This window comes from Ctenocephalides felis, unplaced genomic scaffold (genome assembly GCF_003426905.1).
Source record: "Ctenocephalides felis isolate EL2017-DRISC unplaced genomic scaffold, ASM342690v1 CF-g0.4_SCAFFOLD_00845, whole genome shotgun sequence".
NCBI lineage: Eukaryota > Metazoa > Arthropoda > Insecta > Siphonaptera > Pulicidae > Ctenocephalides > Ctenocephalides felis.
This window is the reverse complement of record NW_020536999.1, coordinates 53,734,545-53,757,595: the sequence shown is the minus strand read 5'-3', so window position 1 is coordinate 53,757,595 and position 23,051 is coordinate 53,734,545. Positions and strand designations below refer to the sequence as shown.

The 23,051-nt window shown below is 28.1% G+C and overlaps 1 protein-coding gene across 1 annotated transcript in view; it reads right to left on the bottom strand.

Annotated features, from left to right (window-relative positions):
• Positions 1-22,524, bottom strand: part of LOC113385510 (midasin-like) — a 43,568-nt gene extending 21,044 nt beyond the window's left edge. Inside the window, exons 1-38 of the mRNA XM_026623368.1 lie at positions 22,306-22,524; positions 21,734-21,970; positions 21,484-21,662; positions 21,204-21,356; positions 20,930-21,123; positions 20,675-20,838; positions 20,243-20,489; positions 19,922-20,117; positions 19,480-19,733; positions 18,907-19,097; positions 18,627-18,800; positions 18,426-18,550; positions 17,211-17,361; positions 16,961-17,127; positions 16,610-16,842; positions 15,819-15,956; positions 14,383-14,737; positions 13,722-13,879; positions 13,501-13,649; positions 13,326-13,435; positions 13,089-13,256; positions 12,800-12,930; positions 12,609-12,750; positions 12,399-12,543; positions 12,157-12,321; positions 11,911-12,045; positions 10,945-11,183; positions 10,630-10,868; positions 10,121-10,502; positions 9,499-10,047; positions 9,112-9,345; positions 8,667-8,782; positions 8,430-8,599; positions 8,086-8,300; positions 6,158-6,374; positions 3,217-6,032; positions 1,870-3,094; positions 783-1,810 (exon numbers count right to left, since the gene is read on the bottom strand). Of these exons, the coding sequence (XP_026479153.1) occupies positions 783-1,810; positions 1,870-3,094; positions 3,217-6,032; positions 6,158-6,374; positions 8,086-8,300; positions 8,430-8,599; positions 8,667-8,782; positions 9,112-9,345; positions 9,499-10,047; positions 10,121-10,502; positions 10,630-10,868; positions 10,945-11,183; positions 11,911-12,045; positions 12,157-12,321; positions 12,399-12,543; positions 12,609-12,750; positions 12,800-12,930; positions 13,089-13,256; positions 13,326-13,435; positions 13,501-13,649; positions 13,722-13,879; positions 14,383-14,737; positions 15,819-15,956; positions 16,610-16,842; positions 16,961-17,127; positions 17,211-17,361; positions 18,426-18,550; positions 18,627-18,800; positions 18,907-19,097; positions 19,480-19,733; positions 19,922-20,117; positions 20,243-20,489; positions 20,675-20,838; positions 20,930-21,123; positions 21,204-21,356; positions 21,484-21,662; positions 21,734-21,970; positions 22,306-22,421 (12,007 nt within the window). The 5' untranslated portion in view covers positions 22,422-22,524. The remainder of the gene's footprint in view (positions 1-782; positions 1,811-1,869; positions 3,095-3,216; positions 6,033-6,157; positions 6,375-8,085; positions 8,301-8,429; positions 8,600-8,666; positions 8,783-9,111; positions 9,346-9,498; positions 10,048-10,120; positions 10,503-10,629; positions 10,869-10,944; positions 11,184-11,910; positions 12,046-12,156; positions 12,322-12,398; positions 12,544-12,608; positions 12,751-12,799; positions 12,931-13,088; positions 13,257-13,325; positions 13,436-13,500; positions 13,650-13,721; positions 13,880-14,382; positions 14,738-15,818; positions 15,957-16,609; positions 16,843-16,960; positions 17,128-17,210; positions 17,362-18,425; positions 18,551-18,626; positions 18,801-18,906; positions 19,098-19,479; positions 19,734-19,921; positions 20,118-20,242; positions 20,490-20,674; positions 20,839-20,929; positions 21,124-21,203; positions 21,357-21,483; positions 21,663-21,733; positions 21,971-22,305) is intronic.
• Between the last annotated feature and the right edge of the window lie 527 nt (positions 22,525-23,051).

The following is a 23,051-nucleotide window of genomic DNA, read 5'->3' as shown; positions in this document are numbered from 1 at the left end:
TGCACTGAAGTAACAGCGATTTTAACCTTGTATCAAAAAATTCCTGACTCGACAAAGGTTACTGCTTTTGTAAAAGATCTTCTACTAGCAAAATTATTTTTTTCACATTCAATAAATTATATCTTAACCAAATCACAATGCATTTGCTTTAAATGATGTCGTTTCAATATCAGACACTTGATACATTTTTCATCAGCTACTGCATCATTTACATTTTCTTGCTGATTCTTTTTTGTCTCACTTGATGTTTGCGATTCATTTCTTTTCAAGTACTTTTTATAAATGCTTTGAAGAGATATTTGTAAAGTATTATACGTGTTATCAGTATTAGAAGTAAAACCCAATTTCAAATCCTCGCCAATGTAACCTTATCTTCATTACATTTGAATCCACTATCATAGATATAATATAGCTTCAGAAATAGAGTATAGGTAAATCATGCACACACAACACATGGGATGCATATATAATCCATTTTCGAATTTTCTAAATATGCTTCAAGTTCCTTACAGATGCTACGAACATGAATATATCCATTTACAATCACTTGGTATAAGGTTGACCGCTTGAAGCACACGATGAATTTGAATTTTTAAAATCATGCAGAATTAATGGCATAGTACATTTATGCTTAATCAATAAATTTAATGTTTTTTCGGTATTAGATATGATATTGTTCACAATATCAATTGTATTACACCACAAAATATCTTCTTTACACAATAAAATACTAGAATCATTGAAACAAATATTGTCAAAACTTATTACATCCGAAGTTATACTTTGGTCAAGTTTATCTGAAGGAATTGAATTTAAAGTTATTTTGAATTGCTTCATAGTTGAGATAATATGCACTAATGTATCTTCTAAAGCAATAAGGTGGGTTTCTAGAAATGATTGTTTAACTGTAAATTCAGTTTCCTCAAGAGATGAAATAAAATCAATTTGACTCCTTAATATGACTAGACTATGTGAGGCAGTGGTTAACAGTTCTTTCTGTGATTGAACTAAGAGTATTGTATCAGCTGCAAATCCTTTGCACCGATCAATATTTTGTATTCCCAAGTCTTGAGCTGGGGATTTCATTACATTCATCAGACCTACATATCTAGCAATTGATCTGAAATAATATTTATCACAACCATCCCAAACAGCGAGTAAAATACCATCACACTTTCTGCTACTCAAGCAGCCCACAAGCACTTCAATATCCATTGGTTTTATTTTAAAGTTTAGCAAGTCATCGCCTTGAATATTAATTTCCAATAGACCACTTCTATATGAAAGTCCAATTTGTTGAAGATATTTGAATAAATCGGACAAAGCCTTCCGTTTTTGCTGCAAAATACTCTTAGCTTGTGAAATTTGTTTGTTTTTAGGTAAAGTTGTATTTATTTCTAAATTTCTATAGTGATCACTGGTATCAATAATTTCAGTCAACATAACATCTATTGTTTGCAATTTAGATGGATAATTGCATAATAAAATGCATTCCTTACTAATGTCTCTTGCTTTGTTAAAAACATGCGTCATCTTATTTTCAGTAACTTCAGATACAATGAAACGTTTTAATTTTATGTTAGCAATGTAGTTAAAAGTTTCAGTCATATACTGATACTGGTTGGATTGTCTATGCGGACGATCCCAGGCTCCAACATTATTCTCATTGGATAACATTAAGTTGTCAAATAAACATTTTGTAACTGGTTTTCTTAAAATTTCTTGATATTCTTTAATATGCTTATGCAATGTTCTATGTGTTTTGTCAACGCTATCTTTCACAGCCCAATAGCTCAAGTTTTTATCCCAACTTGTAATTTTTACAAATTCGCGCATTTTTTTTTCAATTGGGGTTTTAAATTTTTTAACTGAGTTTCAACAATAGAAATAAACTGGCTGTAGTATTGATGTAAATTCCAAAGCAAACATAAAAGTTCATCACGTTTATTGCTTGTAGGAAAATATGTTATATGGCAATGGAAAGCTTTCAATATTTGAAGACGTATCTTATATTCTGAAATGCTTGATAGTTCTATAAATTGCTTGAGAGCTTTATTTATTTCTTCTAGTAATTGTGATTCAGAAAAATACTGATCAATCAAAGCATAAATAAAGAACCAATATTTATATGCAATAGCTTCTTGTCGATGTTGAGCAATATTCAAGCAATCTCTCCAACTATTTAACTCTAATTTTCTCCAGTCAATAATGAGCTGAGCAAGTTCTAAAGCATGAGTTTTCAAATTGTTTTCCCTATGCGCATTCTTATTCCATTCTTCAACTTTGTCTCTGAGTAGTTCAATACCAGTTAAGAACCTAGACAATGGACTGTTTACAGAAAAATTTAAAACTCTATTTGTTATGGTAGCAATATCATTTAAAATTGGATGTTCAGGCCAATCTTCTAATTGTTTTTTAACCACATCAAGAATAGCATATAATATTTGATGTGCTCCTCGGGCCATAGCAATATTGCTATCAGAATAAAAATCATACTGATTACTACGTATTGATTTATATGAACTGTCTTTATTATTTAATTTATCCAACATAACACTAGTTATTGTGTTCAAACTAGCTAATAATTTAACATCCATATCCGAATTGCAGCCATTAATTGATTCACCTATGATCCTGCTGAAAATCTCATATCTCTCCAACAATGAATCAACATAATTAATGTCTAATTCATGTTTTTTAGGGCACAACCAATCTGTTTTTGTAAAAGCAAACATTAAATCCATGTGAATACTACTAATTAATGTCATATCATCAAATGTTATTAAATCCGTGTTCATATTTGCTTCTTTGTTTTTTTCAGCTACATTATTGAGATTATCTGATTTAAAATCATAAAAATCTAAGCTTAAGAAACTAGGAAAGAATTCTTGAATTTCTTTGCAAGTTCGTTGTTCCTCATCCTCCTCTTGGCATTTAACTTTTGTGACATACAAATTATCTTCTTCAATTTTCTTCTGTTCTTTCTCTTGTTCTTGTTTTTGCCATTGGCATACGAGATTTTTAAGTATAATATTTATATATTCCATAAACTTGGGGCTTAAGGAGTTTGAGGCAATGCAGTAATTTTTATTTCCTTCAATGAATTTAGCATTATTATGTAATTATCTCGATTATATCCTAAGGTATTCTTGCTATAATTTTTTAGAAGTTTAGAAGTTTTTCCTGATATCAAGTCATTAACAAAACATTTTGAACCAATATTTCCAAACGGAAATTTGATAATATTTGTTAATATTTCATCTTTATCTCTTATAGTGCTCTTCATTTCAAAAATGAGTTTCATCAATGTTTCCTCTAGGCCCTGAACACCTGTTACTAAGTGTGATACTGCATATGATATTGGTTTTATTAAATCTGGATACGACATAAAATTTGTGTTGATATGATTTTTAAAACGAATTTGAGAATATTTCCAAGATGAGATTTCACTCAATAATTGCTTTGCTATATCTAGACCTTTCTCTGAAGTATCATTTTTGTTTACAAAGCATCCATCATATAGCAAAATTTTATATTTTTCAATTTTTCTTAGAAGATCAAACACAAATTCAGATGATGTTATAGTTTTTATAAAATGTTCACAATCTTTACTCAGAGATGAATAATTTAGAACGGGGCGAACAGCTTGAAATTCTGATAGTTTTTGTTCCCGTAATTTTAAATTATTCCATAACTCATAGAGCTTTTTGTGATAATCATGTTTAACATCCAAACTTCCGTTTTTAATATATTCATTTAGTTTTCCAGATAGTATAAAATTTTCTGCAGATAATAATTCTTCTTTAATATATTGTAGTTTGAGTCCATGTTTTTGTATTGAGTCCATTGGACCTAAACTGCAGAATAAAGTGATCTTCAATAGTCCAATGAATATATTTAGCAAACCAACTTGATATATCATTTCAATTTTCCACTCATAATTTTTAAGTTTAATCTTGACTAACTCTTCCAAAGATTTCATCACAATCAGAGATTTATTTATTGCCTGTTTAAAATTATTTTTCTGTTTCAAAATGACATCATTGTGGCCAACAAATAATAAATCCAATTTTCTATTGCACAAATTGACTACTTCAGCAATTTTAAATGGTACTGATGATAATTTAAGACATGTTGCTAATTCTAAAATTAATAATTTATAGCTATTAATAATATATTGAGCATTCTCTTCCAAAACATTGACATAATTGACCAAGACCATATTATTATATAATAATTTATTAATAGTAGTCAAATGCTGTTTTCTTTCAAGAACTGTGTCTAAGCTATCAAGTTGTTTATTTTTTGGATATATAATATCATTTACTATAGCTATTAATAATGGAGAATGCTTTGCCATGTTTATCATATCTTCTCCTGGATTTTCAACATAAATAGAAGAAACAGTCATCAAAAAGTTCATCTCATATTCATTTATCGAATTAATTGCATTGATCAAATTTGATGAGGTACCAGTGTCATTCACATTTTTCAAATGATGTATAAATTTTGGAGGAATTTGTTTTTTCGTGGATAGCATATCAATTATATAATTGAAACAAGATTTCATAACTAAATTTTCATTAATGGGATTTGTCTGTTCAAATATTGACTTCGATTTTTCTAGGAAATAGGATAGCATATAATTAATTGCATAAAATATATAAAACTCTTGCAGTGTCCACAGCTGTTTTTTGAAATGATGCTTAGGTAACAATTGGTCTTCAACTTTTATGGTATCAATACAGAACTTTTCAATTTTATGCACTATATTAGAAACTAATTCATAATTTTTATTTTTTACTTCAAAATAAGCTTCTACTAATAAATCGTGCATTTTGAAACCATCTTCTTGGCATAGTACTTTTATTCTTGAATTCATAGTAGTGATATGTGATTGATCCATGTGCCACCAGAGGCTAAGCTTCTTATTTAGTTCATCTAATTTAATTAATAAATCAGCTTCAATAAATGATGAATATGGCAACATTTTATACAATTTATTAAATTGTTTTCGTAAGCTCTGTAATGGAGTGCAATCTTTATTAACTGAGCTATTAACTAATGACAGGACCACTCTCAATTGTTCTAAATGTGTGTAGCTTTCACTTTTATTAACATATTTAATTGTTTCAAATGGTTTAAGACACCATTTAAGAAACCATTGATAATGCACAGTAAGTTCTATTATTACACTTTCTATAAAACTCACAGATTTATTTAGTTTATTAATTATAACTGAACTACCAATTCTTTGAAATCTGAATCTCCATTGAACTGCACAGTATAAATCTATCATTTTTTGAGTGCTCAGATTAAAATTGACATCAGAAAGTAGTGTATTGACAAAACTATCAAAGTATTTAAGAAGAACTACATAAAATTTAACTAATGGCAAATTTATTGTATCTGTGAGCTGATTGTGTAAAACTGCATTTGAATATTCATATACAGTAATGGTTTTTGACTTTAAATTAGTCATCCCACTTTTAGTTAATGTGTTTTGTTTTGAGTGTTCAATATTTGTAAGCACAGTGTAATATAGATGTAAAAGAATCTTGTTAGAACTGCTAACATTTAATTTTGTACATGAGAAATTTATACCGTTTCTTCCATCCCAAGGCAAAACCATATCAGCTTGATTCAAGATATTAGACTCTTTAATGATATCACAAAATGCTCTGTTAATACTTCTGTAAAATGTTGTACTATCTGCATTAATATTTGAATACTTCTTCAAATTTGTCTCCATATAAAAGAATCTACTATTCACATCATCTAAACTTGACATCTGATAGATCTCTATCAATAAGAAATACATAATAATATTCATATCAATATTATTTAAATCACAGCTTGCGGGAAAAATTCGATACAAAAAATTTATTAGTTCTGTCTTATTAAAATTATCCATGCTGCATCGCAGAAGACTAAAAAATAATTCAGATTGCTGCAAAACTAATGACAAGACACAATTTTCACTTAATCTTTGTGAGCTTAGGGTAAAGTTGTTTATGTCCAAAGTATTATCACTGAAAAAAAAAAAAATTATAAAGATTTCTTATTTACTATTCGTAGCATAATATTTGATTCAAGCTTTTATGAAAGTATAATTTTAATTTTATGAACAAATTACATATTTTTTAATTTTACTTACAATTTGTAACTAGCTGATGAATAGTTTTCAATTATATCTTGAATACTGTTTGACAAATTGTTCAAAATCAATGAATTAAGATAATTAGATTTTGATTTTATATATAGATCACAACATGAAGTCATTAATGCAATATTCAGCGGTGTGCCTCTTTTGATTTGCTGGGCAGTAAGAAAACTAGCATCTAACAAATAATGACTATTAGGTTGTTCATACTCTGAAATCAACAAGAAACTTTCATTTAAGCTACATCATATTAATTAATCTCGATTTAGTACACAAAAAATTAGATAAAATCTAAAAGCATATAAAGTACATTGATTTTAAATTTATTTAAAAAATCGATGCCATTCGCGGGTTGACTATAATCAAATATTTTTAAGTTTTCAATTATTTTTAACGTATGTGCAATATTAATATTTAGGTTTTGAAACATTTTACTTATTTATTATGCGATTTATTCTATTGAGCAAATCATGTCAAAGAGAACTAAAAAAACTAGCTTTTCATTTTCAATTATAACACTCATATTTCATGTTGGATTTTTTAAATTTTAATTTAAATTAATTATTTATTATTTACAATATCCAAAATTGCTTCGTAAACTTCTCCTTATTGATATCGCAAGACCCGCATTGTATTCATCCTTGCTTTCCCGTCAAATTCAGAGTATGAGATTGTTTCAATTGTGATTGTGATCATTTTTTAACGTATTTTAGAAGTATTGTCCGAAAATCAATAAAAAATGCTAAGAAAGTTCATTGAAAATAGTTCATTTCTTGAACTATATTGAAAAAAAAACTAATTATATTTGATATGTATTATTTCTGCATAGTTAATAATAATTAAATTTAGAGTATGGACACCACAAGATATAAAAAAAGCCTTAAGATTTTCGTTCCAAAGTAAATTTTGCTTCCATTTTTCATATTTGTTCCAGTTCCATAACCTTAACCACGCATGTCTTCAACATTCAAAGTTCATCAGATAAGAAACATTTGCAACAAAAAAGTTACAATTCAATTTCTGACTCCCCATTTTTCATTTTTTCTATTATAATTTGTTCATATTTTTTAAAAACTTCCGTTTCAACAAAATCAGCTCGCAATTTTTCGTCAATAATGCCCAATAATTAATTTAATCTTTCGCAGGTTTGCGCCTACGGGATTGAACATTAGATAATTTCGTTTTTTATTCCACGGTAACTTGAAACAAAGAAAAAATTGAATAAGTACTTTACGCAAAAAACAGAGCTGTTATTTACTAATTTGTAGAGTTATTTTGTTTCTATTGATATCACACTCATCGCGATACATCGAGTGGCTTTTAAATTTTTGAAATCGGTCTATTCGTTTTTGAGAAAACGTCGATTTTACGGCAAAAATCTGTTCACATACACACACACACACACACATACATTTTCCAAATTTAGTCTCATTCGTCGAGAAAACAAAATTAGCGAATCGGATTTTTTGATGAAAACAAACTTCTCCTTCGGGAAGTTAAAAATATATTTACAATGAATTAAATTTAAAAAAAAAACATTATCTTAATTTTCTTATAAAAGTGAATGATTTGATTATTTGCATTTAAAAGTTATAAAAAACCTAACTTTACAGAATATAAATAATTCTGTTTTTACAGCAACTCGAAATATACCAAAATTATTCTACTACTTGTTTTCAAGAAACAAATAATGTGGTGCACCATAAAAACAAAATTATAGTAATTTTAACATAAATAAGTTACTATATAAAGTTTTAATAATTAACTGATGTTACTTAATCTAAATTTAAATTTTATAGAGAACATCAAGCAATAAATAAGTTTTATTGTAGGAACTCCTGCAATAATTATTAAATGGTTCAGAAAATAAAATAAGAAGTATAACCACCACATAATAATTTTGAAATTAAAATTTAACTCACCAGGCAACATATTACAGACTGCGTTATGTATTTTTATAAGAGTGTCTTGAATACTGTGATTGCAAACACCTATGTTAGTCATTAACGATTTTACATCAAGAATATCCTGAGATCCTGGTTTTAAATCTAATTTATCTAAAATACAAAGCTCTATTCCACGGTTACGCATAGCTCGAGAAATTTCACCATGACGTGGATCCATTACCAAAAATAATCTAGAATAAGATGAGAATTATGACATGTTTCATATAAAACAGTTATAAACATTAATTATATTTCACAGATGAGAATGAAGAAAAGATAATTCTATAATTTTATCATAATAGTAGCAATCATGAGATTACCTAAATAAAGGATGTGGTTTAACTATGACAAGTTCTCCTTTGGAATCAACACCTCGTTCAGATAATATTAATTCTCCACTTGGCTCTAAAAGACCATTTAGGCGATCAAGTACAGCAGATGAGCATAAATTTACATTATCTAGTACTAGCCAGCTGCCTTCATTTAAACACTGCAACACACTGATATTCTCAGAATGTAAATTTTTTTAATATATTTTTAATAACAATTAAACTTACTTTTACTAACATAGAATCTACCCATTCAAATTTTCCTCCCACTGTTGATGAATTATCTTTCTCAAGATCTTTTTTGAGTTCAATTAGTTTACTATTTAATTGTGTTATTATATTATCTGCAATTATAATTTATTAATTACATTAACAATGTATTTATTTGTAACAAAATACTAACTAAATATTTTAATAAAGTGACATTTAGCATTGATGCAAGAACTTTCTAATATACACAATTTAATATTATGTATGTATTAATATTTATTTTAAGTATATAAAGTCGCAGTAAGCAAACTTTATACTGTTGCATATTATTTATTTTCTTAAGACGTAAAAAAATATAAATTAGCAGTTTTCACCAGAACAAATTACACTTTCGGGAAGCTTATAATATTAAACAAAAATTATGATACTGTTTGCTTGAAATTATACTTTATTCTATATTTACCATACTCCGAAAACTTCAAATCCTTTAGAGCAGCAAGAATGTTGAATAAAATATTGATACCAGAACAAAATACGTCAATATCATCTGTAATTGATGTGACTCTTTTTTGCATTGGCTTATCTATGGTATTAAGAAGATTTTCCCACATTGATAGCAACTTTTGAGTGATACTAAGCCAAGATGTATTATCTATCATTTGATGAATAACATCAAGTAGTAAATTATGTGCCTTAGCTGCAATATTAGAAAATATTAAGAGGTATTAATAAATATTATTTTATCACAAAGACATTTAAACATTAGCAAGATTTAAAAATAATAATAGTTATTCCCATTAGAAGCAAAACTTAAAATTTTATCCACATTAATTTTTTTTACTCAACTTACTCATGAGGTCTTGAAAATGTCTTGTAAAATTAGCCTGTTCAAAACCTCCTAATATTTCTGTTGTATCCATTGCACTATTAACTGATATAACTTTCAAATCTCTGTTGCACAATTTTGCCAATAAAGAAATTACACTTGATTTACCAGTGCAAGAATCTCCAACTAAAATAGTCATCCAATTCATGTTGATACAATGCCCCAAATTTCTCAACAAAGGCAACTGATTTCGAAGCACTAATAAATTGTCAGAATTTAAATTAGTAGCTTTATCAGATCTTTCTAGAACACAATCACCAATGTAAACATTTTTGCAGGTTATCAACAGATTTATATCACTTTTATTGTAGTCAAAGTAGTCAGAATCATCAGCAAAAATGTTGTCATATAATTGCTTTATTAATATTCTGTCTTGTTGCGTTCTCATTCTATCAATAAAAATTAAATCCACAAATCTGTTGGGATTGATTTCCTGATTATAAGTTTGCTTGTAATGTATGAGACATTCGCACCATCGTTGTACATCTCTTAAGTTGAATTCCCATGGTGAACCTGACAATAATTAAGGATAAACTAACCTTTTTATATTACAAATTTTTGTAGCTAATATATAAGTATAACAAACCTTTATGTCCAAATTTTCTCAAATCTGTAACATTTGTTGCCAATTCAGTAACAAATTTCACCATTTTTGAAATCAAATATTTTGGTATTTGCGAATATTGACTAGAAGCAATAAATTCCAAATCTGATGCATGCATCTGTGCAAAGTGCACTTGAGTAAATCTATTTAGAAAACTCTGCGGTAAACCTCGTCTTGAACCACCTTGACTCAGAGGGTTCTGGCAGGCAAAGAAACGAGTGTTGGGCTTCACATTAAATGTTCTATTGAGCTCTGGTATGAAAATCTGACCTCTATGGTCAAAACAAGCATTCAACCCTTCAAGAACAGGCTGTGGTGCAAGATTCAATTCATCTAAGAGAACCCAATAACCATTTCGAAGAGCCTTGAAAATAAAACCTATTTATTAAAATATGTACATCACAAAAATTTTAATTCTTCATTTAAACGAATTTGCTCTCAGGGCTCTGTCAAACCCAAAGACCATCTGTTATATAAGGGCAAAATTCTACCTGCAAAAATGGTCCATCTCTCCATGCGAATGATCCTGATTTTTCACCCTCAACAGGCAAATCAGCTCCAAAAAGGTCACTAATGTCTGTGTGTTCACTGAGATTGATACGAACTAGCTTGTTTCCACTTACTTTGCTCAATGCACTTACAATACTTGTTTTTCCTACACCTGGACTTCCTTCAAGCAATATAGGTTTACTTAACTGCATACCTCTCAGTAATCGAAAAGTATTCATACCTATTGTAATAATTAAGAATGAAGTTATAGATTTTTGTTGATTACAAGAATGAAAATATTTCAGAAAAATTATTACCTATTGTAGGAGATGTAAATACAAAATCATTGTTACTGTTGATTTTAGAATAATCATTAATACAAGGTCCAAGTTCGCAATAAAATGGATTTATTCCAAAATGTTTATCTGTAAATTCAATGCTCAATGATTTGGTCATCTGCATCACAGAGTTATTAAGTGATTTTTCTTGAATATAATTTTGTAAAATTTCTGTGATGTACACTACCGATTCCTTTTGTAAGTTTGATCCAATACTTCTATAAAAAATCAAATCAATCCTGGTTTAAATTTACTTATGCATTTTATAATATATATATATATATATATATATATATATATATAATTAATTTCTTGGAGGGCATAACATCAAGTAAAAAATATAAGTAGGTAAAGTTTTTTTTAAAACATCTTTATTTTTCCTTACGTTTTGACGTAAAATTCTACGTCATCATCAGTAGTTCTACAATTTTGAAAAAAAACAGAAAGTAACATTAAAAACTAAATATACATAAGCAAAAATAAAAAGAAAAAGATTTAACTAAAGAGACAGACTAATTATATCTAAACTTTAAATTAAAATAATGCATAAAACATTACTTACTTGAAATTCTTAGATTATCACTTACACATATTAATACAGCTTGTAAAAAAAATAATGATTGGAAACAAGTACCAAATGTCAGTAATTTCTTTTTTAAAAAGAATAAAAAATAATTAATAAATAGAATATTATACGTAAGCACTCGTGTATCCGAGATGTGAAGTCAAAATTTTGAGAAAGAAAAAACACATGTGGCCGTAACTGACCATCAGTATGACGCGCTGTGCAAGTGTGAGTGATAGTGTTGTGCAAACCGTGGTGTTAGGTATTCGATATCGTTTGCACAACACTATCACGCACACTTGCACAGCGCGTCATACTGATGGTCATAATATATATAAATTATGTAACAAATTATATAATAATGCAAAATGAAAGCTTACCCCTCATTTCCTAGCCTTTCTAAAAATATTAGAAATGCACCTTGAACAAAACATTCTACAAGTGTTAATCCTCGCACAGTACAATTATTTATAAAATTGAGCCATGTTAAAATATCCCTTATGCTGATTTGCAGTCTGAAAATTATAAAGTCAGTTATGCTATATTCTATTTATCATAAAGAAATAAAAGTATCAAATAATTTATAATCAACAGTACTAAATTATGGTTTACAAATTCTCAATTACCGTATACCACTTGATTGTATTTTAAACCAATCAACAAAGTCCAGAATGCATTTGCCAATTTCAAATGTTTTCTTAGCTTCATTAATGTTGAGGTTGTGATTAATAATGTTTAGCATATCCTCTCTTGAGTTTTCACTATCACACCATATTTCAGTAAAACGATTTCTGAAAATAAAAACAAAATCAAATAATTTAGTAAAATAACAGAACATTCAAAACAATTCATATTACAAAAGGCTTACCGCAAGGCAGGTGATAATTCCTTTTTACCATAATCACCAGAGGGATTCATTGTAGCACAAAAATGAAACTTTTCATCTGCTATAATTTCACAGCTTTCTCCATCTATAACATTTTTTTCAGCCACAAGCAACTTGCGCTCAGGTTCTGAAATTTGGTATGAAGTACATTTCTGTAATTAAACTTAGAATGTGCATGTTAACAAACCCAACCTAATAAAGAATTCAGTCTTTCCAAAACACTATCATCGGCTAAAGATATTTCATCTGCTAGAAAGAATTCACCATTATTCATTGCATGTATCAGTGGTCCATCAACCCACTCAAATAATCCATCATTATCCTGCAAAAATATCTGTTGGTAAAAGTTCAAAAATATTTATTGTAATATATTAAAAACATACGTTTTTGTTTCGAACAGGACGTAATCCACCTAAGAAATCTGAAGCTTCTGAATGCATATGACAATTGACTATTTTCATTTCTTGTTGCAAATGGCTTGCCAATAATTGGCAAACAGTTGTTTTACCACAACCTGTATGAAAATAAAAAATTTAACATTTCAAATATATATATATCTTATACCTAACACACAATATATATGTTTTTTTGAATGTATGTATATAAATTTGATTAATAAGGAAAAAACAAGTTGAAAAAAATATGAATTTATGAATATAAAATAAATTTTACCTGTATCTCCTACTAACAAAGCAGGTTCTTTATATTGAAAAGTTTTTCTCAACAAAACCATTAACCTTCTTAAATTTTTAGTCCAAACAATGTGAGGAAACTGTTCGGAAACTAAATTTTGTAACTCTATTAGAATGTGTTTGGTAACAAGAGATGTATTTGTGGTCACTGAAATAAAAATATTAAAATGAATGCAAGTAAAATAGCTGACAATATAATATTGATATGTAACATTACATGTAAACAAACGATCTTCTTCAGGTAATCTTTTCATATGCTTCTTTATAGCCTCTTGAATAACTAATTTTTCATTGTGTTCTCTTACTCGACTTGCTAATACAAGATATCTAAAAAGATGTGTTATAATTTATAAATAAAAATTATAAAAAAAAACATATTGAACATTTTGTACCCCTCATCTGCTAAATGTTGCTCCCAATCATAGTTATTCTCATTTTCTATATTGGTAGCAAGCCTATAACGTTCTCCCCAGCGAAATAAATCTCGAAGAGTCATAAAACCATGCTTTCCAGAACATGCCGCTGAACCCCTTCTTTTTAACTTAACACATTAATTTGAAAAATATTTTTAAAAATTCACAACAAAAAAAACAAGTTAGAAATATTTCATTACCTGGAGTTCGGTCATTACAGCCACCATTTTTTTACTATATGTAGGGGGAATATGACATCTCTGACTAAGGATTGTTTGTAATTCATTTGAGGGTATTTCATTGAAATGCAGCTCAATAAAACGATTTCTAAAAGCTCTTGACAAAACTTTTCGACCACCTACATATCAAAAATTGATCAATCCTAAATAAAACTTCAACATCGTAAAGAAGCTAAATGGTATAAGATGTTTATTTAACCTTTTCCGCCCGGCACCGATTCAAAAACAATCTATCAGAAAAGTGTAATATATCGTTTTTTATGCGCTATACAAATTGCTCGGTCGTTTCATACTATTTAGAAAGAAAAAATTATATGATAAAAGAACAAAAAAAAAAAAAAACTTTCAAAACAACTAATAGTAAATTTTGAAAATAAGACTGTTTTACAATGGCATATTTATTATATAGATTTATTGAATAGATTTTATTATATTTGATGCTTCAATGCAAACTGAGTCATTATTGATATTATGTATAGAAACTGATGGGTGCCTCAGAGGGGACAGCCAAACTTTATGCTAGGCTTACGTTGTCCGGACGCAAAGGGTTAATATTTTTGATTCTCTTTATTCTGTTTATTCATTTTATTACAATTCTTTATTTTGCACAAAACATTCTTACCATAAATCCCAGGAGGATTCTGTGTAGCAAATATCATAAAATTGGGATGAGCTTTAACAACAGTTTGCGTTTCAGGTATAAACAACTCTCTATTATCATCCAGAACTCTATTAAGGGCTTCTAAAACATCACTAGGAGCTAAATTCAACTCATCTAATATAATCCAGTGACCAAATCTCATTGCTTGAACCAGGGCACCTTCACAAAAAATAAGCATACCCCTTTCATTTGCCACATAACTCCCAATATATTCCTGAAGGTCTGTATGTTCATGGTTGTTTATTCTTACACACTTATTACCAGATGCCTTTGCTAAGTAAGTTATCAAACTTGTTTTACCCACTGATGTGTCACCCTGAATGAATTACAGGTAACATGAAAAAGTTGATTTAATATGAAATTTCTTTATTTTAATTGTATAACTAGTTGCAAGCAGCATTTTGCCTTAAGGCAAGCTGCACATACTTCCTGATACATATACATAATTGTATACATATCATCTAGATATAAAATATTTAACAGTTGCTACTAATTGATACGATTTAAAATTGATGCCTTTCAAACATACAATCTGTAATTGTATACATTTAATTAATTTAACACAATTCATTTCATTCATTTCATGTTCTGAAAATGTATTTTATGTGATAACGTTGAAATCCTAAAGAATATACAGGGAAATATGGTTGATGTTTTTTATAATTCAATTACCTAACATAGGCTTATAATATTTTAGTAAGTTATTTAAGGCGACAAAATTTATCGTTACACAAAGTTTTATCAAAACTATCAATACATCTTTTTCAACATTTAATTGCAAAGAAACGGCCAAGCCATCACCAAAAACTAATCAACGCGTTACGCAATCAATATCTTTCGAATGGTTTTTAAAGTTTCAAAACCTATTAAAAATTGTGGACTAAAACAAAGACGAAAAGCTCTACTGACTACAAAGAAATGGCTCCGCCAATTCTCGCATAAAATTGATAAACGCTAAACCCTTATCGAGTTAATCAAATGGCTTTTAAATTTTTTAAATCGGTCGAGCCGTTTTTGAGAAAGGTAAAAGATCGGGTTACTTACTTTTTCCAAGTTTGGTCGATTCATAATGACTCGAAACATTGAAAAAACAAAATTACCAAATCAAAATTTTTTGCAAAAACATAAATTTCTTCTTCGGGAGAAAGAAAATAAATATAAAATAAATAATACATGAGATGATATAAAAATAAATATAAAACAAATAAAAAAGTTAAAGTATATATATATATATATATATATATATATATATATGTGTTATCTCATTGTACAAGTCATGAGGAGTAGACAACTAATTGCTGGAAACAACTTAAACGGTTAAGTTAGTAGTCGTATTTACTGAACACAAAACAAATGATGCTTGAGAGAACTTGCAATCAAGTTGATTATAATCTTACTTGTAATAGAACTGGAAGTCTTCCAATGGAAACAATTCTGGCAAGATCACGAAGATTCTTATGAACACTTTCCGTTAAAATATATTTTTCAGAAGAGAAAGGTTCCAATTCACCTCTTGGCACCCAATAGCCCTCAAACTGAAAAATAATACATAATATGAAATTGAATTGGTACAGACATTTTGTAAGTGAACATTTTTTCAAATTAAATTTTTTTATAACCTTTTTCTAAACCATTTATTTGCTTGTATTATTAACATATTTTCAAATTTTGTTTATATTCGAATAAAACACTAAATTAACTTTCTGAATAGCTTTTCAAAAAAATGTAACTAAAAATTAAATATAAATATATGAAACTATTATTGTAAGTTTTATAAAACAGTAACAAGTTTTTAAGCTATTAATGTTCTTTTAAGTTAAAAACGCGACAAGTATATATATAATTATATAATATATATATATATATATATATATATATATACACATTTGGTATCTCGTCCCCCGACATACAAGTGTTTTAAGATACGAGCTGCCAGAAGAGCGGCTTTGAGATACGTGCGCGTGACAAACTTATGGCGGTGCGCATAAAACAGGTCCATCTTATATTAATTGTAAAATTTCTTCGAAGCATGAGCAATTTTATATGCGAGCGTAATTACGGAACAAATTAAAGAATTACATGAAATTATATATAGTAGTAGCAGTACCAAACATAGAATGGTAGTAAAGAAATAATACATGTATATATGTAGTATAAAATATAAGCATAGGAGAAAAAATACCTGTACACAAGGTACATCTGCTTCTGGCAAAGGTTGAGATAGAATACTTTTTGCATCTTTGCCTAGTACAGCTTGAACAATCATTTCACTAACTCGAGCATGACTTTTTGTGTCTAATTGAGTAAGGAAACTGACACACAAAGCTTCAAACATTGTACGTTGCAGAGAACCACATCCACAACGTGCTGCCATAATTAAAGCTCGACAAAGAGTTCTCAATGTAAAATATGGTTGTTGACCTTAAAAAGAAATATGATTACAATAATACAGGTATAAGTTTACAACGTAAACCTATAATATCACTCTACACTACAGTACGAAAAAAATAAGATATTGGTTGAATATTATGTTAATTACCTGTTCCATCAAACAACTTTGAAGCTGCTTCTTTCCTTGCATTGAGGTAAAACTTCACAACATTCTGAATAAGCGTTAGTGAAGGGCTCAAAGATTTCAAGTAGTGTTCAACCAGAATTAATAAATCATTATGTTCAGTCAGCTCTTCAACATAGTACTCAGTAAATCTGCAGTAAATATTTTATTAATAAAATAATCACAAAAAGGGATTTGTTTTATTAATACCCTATATTAAATAAAAATTACATACCTATTTCTTAGACCGATTGGAAGATCTTTCTTGCCAACATCAGTAGCTGGATTCATACAAGCAAATAAAGTGAAATTTTCATGTCTTTTTATTGGTTCATGATCCCCACGTTCTAATAAACTGATTGAACCTTTTGTCCCTTCAAGCAAGCCTGTATTAATAAAAAAGAATTAAATTTTAATTATTAATCATCATGAATACCATAAACAACATTAATTTCCTAGAATTTTGTGATATGATTGTTCATATTTAACATTTAACATATATATATATATATATATATATATATATATATATTTGATGTTGATATATATGTTTAATTTGAGTTTAAAACTCGGGGATAACATCAATAAAAATAGTATGAGAGTTTTTTTTAAAGTGTATATATTTAAAATCCTTACGTTTCGGCTAGCATCTTTGCCATCATTCAGTGGTAATCAAATAAAATTTTGTATCCTAATATAGCATATGAAACCATTATTAATCCATAATTAATTAAATTATACATAATTTACTGATTACATAGTAAAATAAACAATCCACCCATGATCCCAAATTTTATTTTATATGCTTTGGTGATGCACAATTGTTTGGTAATCTATTATTGCAAATTAATTTGAAGATATGTTTCAACCGTCCTCAATATTATCAGTTTTAATAATTTTCAGAATATACTTATTGATAGTAATTTATGTTTACAATTTCTATTTATATTGGTTAAACTAAACTAACAATTTTGATTATAAATTTGGATCACTTTTACTAAATAAATAATACATCCATGATTTTTTTTGTCCATATATATACTCGATTCGAATCAGGTTTTTTTCTGATTCGAATCGGGAATTTTTCGAGTCGGGATTCGATTATATGTGTGTGTGTGTGTGTGTAAATATATATTTATAGAAGTTTATAAGGTATATCTTGTTAACTTCCCAAAAGAGAAGTTTATGTTTTATCATTAATTCTGCTACTATGAATTATGCTCATTTGGAATTGACCATATAACTAATGTAATTTTACCAATAATATGATAAATATAATTTAACTAACTGCATTTTGAAACAGATAAACATCAATAATGGGCTATTAAATTCCAAATAACATGCATTTAACATATATAAACATAGATGCAAATCTAGATATAAAATATGTACTTATTTAAGGTATAAAAAATAAAAAACAAATAATATATGATTCAAATATTTATCATACCAGAAAGGCATTCCAAGGTCTCTGCAGAAGCTAAATTTATTTCATCAAGTAGAACCCAATAACCGTTTTTAACAGCATTCACTAGTGAACCTTCGATGAATGAAAACGCCAATAACGATTTAGATCTATAATAAAAGTTGTTTCATTAAAGACTTTGTGAAAGTTTCATTAAAGTTTTATTTTAAAATATTATTACTGTACTTCAATAATGTTTCAAGCTTTGTTATCTTCGTTCCAATATTTTGCCACTGATTGTATTGATATGTACCAATTTTATCTTTTGAGGATAATATTTTAAGAGCAGTATATTGACATTGTTTCATCATTTTGACAAGGCTTTTCCAATCGCACTGATTGTACATCATGCTGATATATCTGTGAAATCATTTATTATAAAAAAATTGTAGATTTTAGACGCACTCAAACTATTCTAAAACATAGTTCAGATATAAAAAATTATCAGGAAAACATTTTACTATACCCCAAAAATTTTTCATTTTTTTCTTGTTTATAAAAATTCCTGAATACATCTTCAAATTCTCGTCTAATGGGTGTTACTATGAATTTCATATCTACTGGTTTATATCCTCCTAAGAGATCAGAATTATCTGATTGCTGATTCATATTGATTACAATTAGTTTGAAACCTAACTTCTCTGCAAGAAATTGCACCTGCAATATTCACATAATGTAAAGCTGATTCTGAAGTCTGCTATTAAATTCATATATTAAATATATGTAGTTTTCATAAGGGCTCTCCAAACGATACGATTATTTGTGCAAAGCAAATCGTAAACAGGTGTAGGCTGTTTGCGCAAAGTTGCTATCGAATTACGTATATGTTACGTGTGTATTTGGACAAATAATCTTATCACGTGGAGCGCCTAGTAATTAGCAATGTAAATTATTGGAGTATCAAATATTTAAGTTTTTTGAAAGACTTCTGTTGCTACATTTGGGCAAATAATAGCAAAATTAGCATTTTTAACATTATACTAAATTAAGTAAATAATTAAACTAAAAATCATTATATAAATACAATAATCAATCTTACAGAAGATGTTTTGCCTGTTCCAGTTTCACCAACTAAAAGAACTGGCTCCGACATAGAAATGCATTTGGCGACTCTTTCCAATAAGCAGGAAGAGGGTTTTGTGAAAGTGTAAACCATTTCATTTTTAAATGCTAAGCTCAATTCAGCTTCTCTTCTTGATAGAGTCACATCACCAATAGTGATAGAAGTGCTTCCAATTTCTATATTAGGCTTATAGGAGTTTATGTAAAAATCACCGTAAGTTCCAACGATACCTGGTAGTTTTTCAAATAAATAAACAATACTTGGAATTAAACTGTACAATATTTTGTTCTTTTTGACAAATCATCAATATTTACTCTATTTATTTTTACATAATGTTCAGTTTGTTTAGATATGTTAATTATTAGTACAGAAATTCATATTTCTCTTATATATTAAATATATTCATTTTATGGCTCACCTAATTCACTAGCAATTTCCAAAGCAAGTTTATATCTGATTTCTTTTTGCGCAAAGGAGCAACAAAATATATCAATAGCATCTTGAAATATTTTTAGGGCAGATTTTTGACTAGATACATCAAAATCCTTTGTGCATCGATCACACCACTTCATAAAATCTCTGGTAGATATCAGCCGCCCAGAAGTATGCACATGCTAAATAAAGACCATAATAAAATAGAAGCCAATGAAAATTCCAATATAATTGAATATTTTAAAAGAACTTAAATAGTTAAACTTATAATCATAATTACAATTTCATCTAATTATTGAATTTTTACCTTCAGTTTTTCACATTTCTCTGAAAAACTAGTATTGCTTTCAAATTGATGATTTCCTGAACTAAATATCAAGTATACATTAACCATTCTTTCAGCTATAGTTGCCAAACTTGGAAATAATGCCTTAACAATTTCTACAAGTTCTAATTGTGTTAGAGTTTCTATGTATACATGAATTATATTTTTATCTATTAAATGACTCAGGTTAAGCTTGCGTTTGTGGTGACCAGTAGATGTGGTGACAAGCCTAAATAGAAAAATTAATTTGGTAAGCTTTTTCTTGCAAATGATATGTTATATGTTACATTTATGAATCCTAATTTATCTACAGTGCAATAACATAATAATTTAAAATAAACAACTTGTTTTAAAGTTATGTAAAAATTGCATATTTAGTAGATTATAAATTTTAATACATTAGTATTGAATCACCTTTGTGTTAAAAATAACTGAAATCCAGTAGCAACATGAATTTCCTCTCTGTAGCCTGGTACTATTAATTTATTTGATTCTATCAATCCTGATAAAACCGAAAGAACATCAGAAGATGCTGCATCTATATCTTCAAATAAAAGCCAATGACCATTCATGACAGCCTAGAAGTTTAAAATTAGTATTGTTTTTGTGTGTCTCTTCAAATCTGGGTTAAATATCATCAAACATTATTAATCGCTAATATTGAGCAACCTGTGTAAGAACACCAGGAGACCAAATGAACTCGGAAGGAATATCGGAACATCTATATGAACCAAGTAGCATTTTGCTATCGGTTTGATCTCCCAATTGCACTTTAAATAATTTTGATCCAGTAATATATGCTAGATATTCTATTATGGACGTTTTACCTGAACCAACACAACCTGTTAAACAAACAACACGACCTGCAACAAAATTTATATAAATTAGATTCTACCCTGTTGAAAAAGAATAATCATTAGCCTGAAGATTCTAAAATTTCTACCTGTAGATATTCCCAAAGCAATGCTTCTTAAATTTCTATTTGTTGATTTAACTAATATAAGCTCTCTGTTATTATAGTTTATTTGCTTTTCAGATCCTTTTGGCAAGGCTATATCTGATATTTGCGGTACAATTTCTTTGTTTAACTGAGACCCTATAAATATGTTTAGCTTTAAAAAACTTATTCAGAAAGATTATCATGATTATTATTATTAGATTATTATAATTATAAAAGATATTAATATTTCATAATATTCACACATTTAATATTAATTGATTACCAATTTCTCGCTCAGAATCTCCATAAAAGAAATGAGTTTTAGATTTAAAAATATTTGTGTGTTTATTTATTTCATTTCTTATAGACATGCAATCAATTTCCATATTATTTTGAATGCATATTTTTCTAAAATTTGATTCACTTAAATGAGTTATTATAGATATGCACTTGTAGCAAAACCTATAAAGTTTTAAACAAAATTATTAGAGAATTGAGATTTATAAGGTTTTATATAAAAATAAGATTCCTACCATTTCACTTTCTCATCAGATGAGTTACCAAATAATTCTATAAAATGTGACCATTTCCATATTCTAGAGAAGTGGTCTCTATCATGTATAAGGAATGTTAAACAGCATTGTACAACATCTAAATCTGTTATATTTGAACATTTATTAGGTTTTTGTCTTTTCTTTGGTAAACAATAATTTTCCTGACTCTTATAATGAAATGGTGATGGATTTACACTAAAATATTGTAAAGAAAACCTGAAACAAAACAGACATTATAGTTTTCAAGGTCTTTCAGATAAATAATTTTCTCTGTCCATTAAATAATAAAATGGCAACAATTTGTAAAAGGCTAGCTCTGATTCATTACCAACCTCTTCAGTTTTTTCAAATAATTAATATAATAAAAATTTAATTGTATGATTTTAATAATTTCAATTACATTTCATTTTATTATTTTATTCTTCATAATTTAAAATATTTCAAAATAATTTATTGCTTTATTTTTTAAGTTAATAAATTTGAATTTTTCAAATCCGAAAAGAATTTTTGGTCAGATATTAAGATATCAAGCACTAAAAGAAGCTATTTACCTCAAAACATCTGGATGTATAGTGAGTAATTTACTAAGAATAATGCTATATTGGGTATGTAAGAGCAGATTTTGTGTTTTTATGATTGTGAAATTTTGCTCATCTCTTCTTAACATAGTCGCTTCTAAAAGGCCTACAATTTCTTCAGGAAAACAACTTGCTAATGATTCTGTTGTGGATGTATTGAGTAATAATTCTGTAAAGAATTCTTTTAGCGCGACTACATCACTTTTCGCAAAAGTCTGCAATAGAATAATAAAAGTAGAAATTGAATCAGTTATAAAAATCAATTCAAACCTGTACCTTCAACTTCAAAAATTTTTCACATTCATTTTTATATAGTTTGTTTTCCAATAAAAATGATTTAAGGCCATTTATGATTTTATTCTGATCAATTTCTGCCATTGTTTATGTATATTTAAATATATTTTATGAGCACAAAAGACACATAATTAATTTACACAACCGAACATAAACGAAACCGGGCATAAATAGGTTATGATATTGCATTTGACATCGCCAACACGTGTTGTGCCAAACAAAGAGACAGCTTGCTGAAAGAAAAGTTTCTCTGCTTGGAGGAAGGTATGCGCCATCTTATGTACAAAACAGTATTCGATATGATGTATCCCATATTATTATATTGTCTAGGGTGTATCCATAGATAAGTAAGCACGCATAAATCATAGATAAGTAAGCATAAATGGCATAAATGGTGTATTATCCTGTGCTTATTAGAAAGGTGC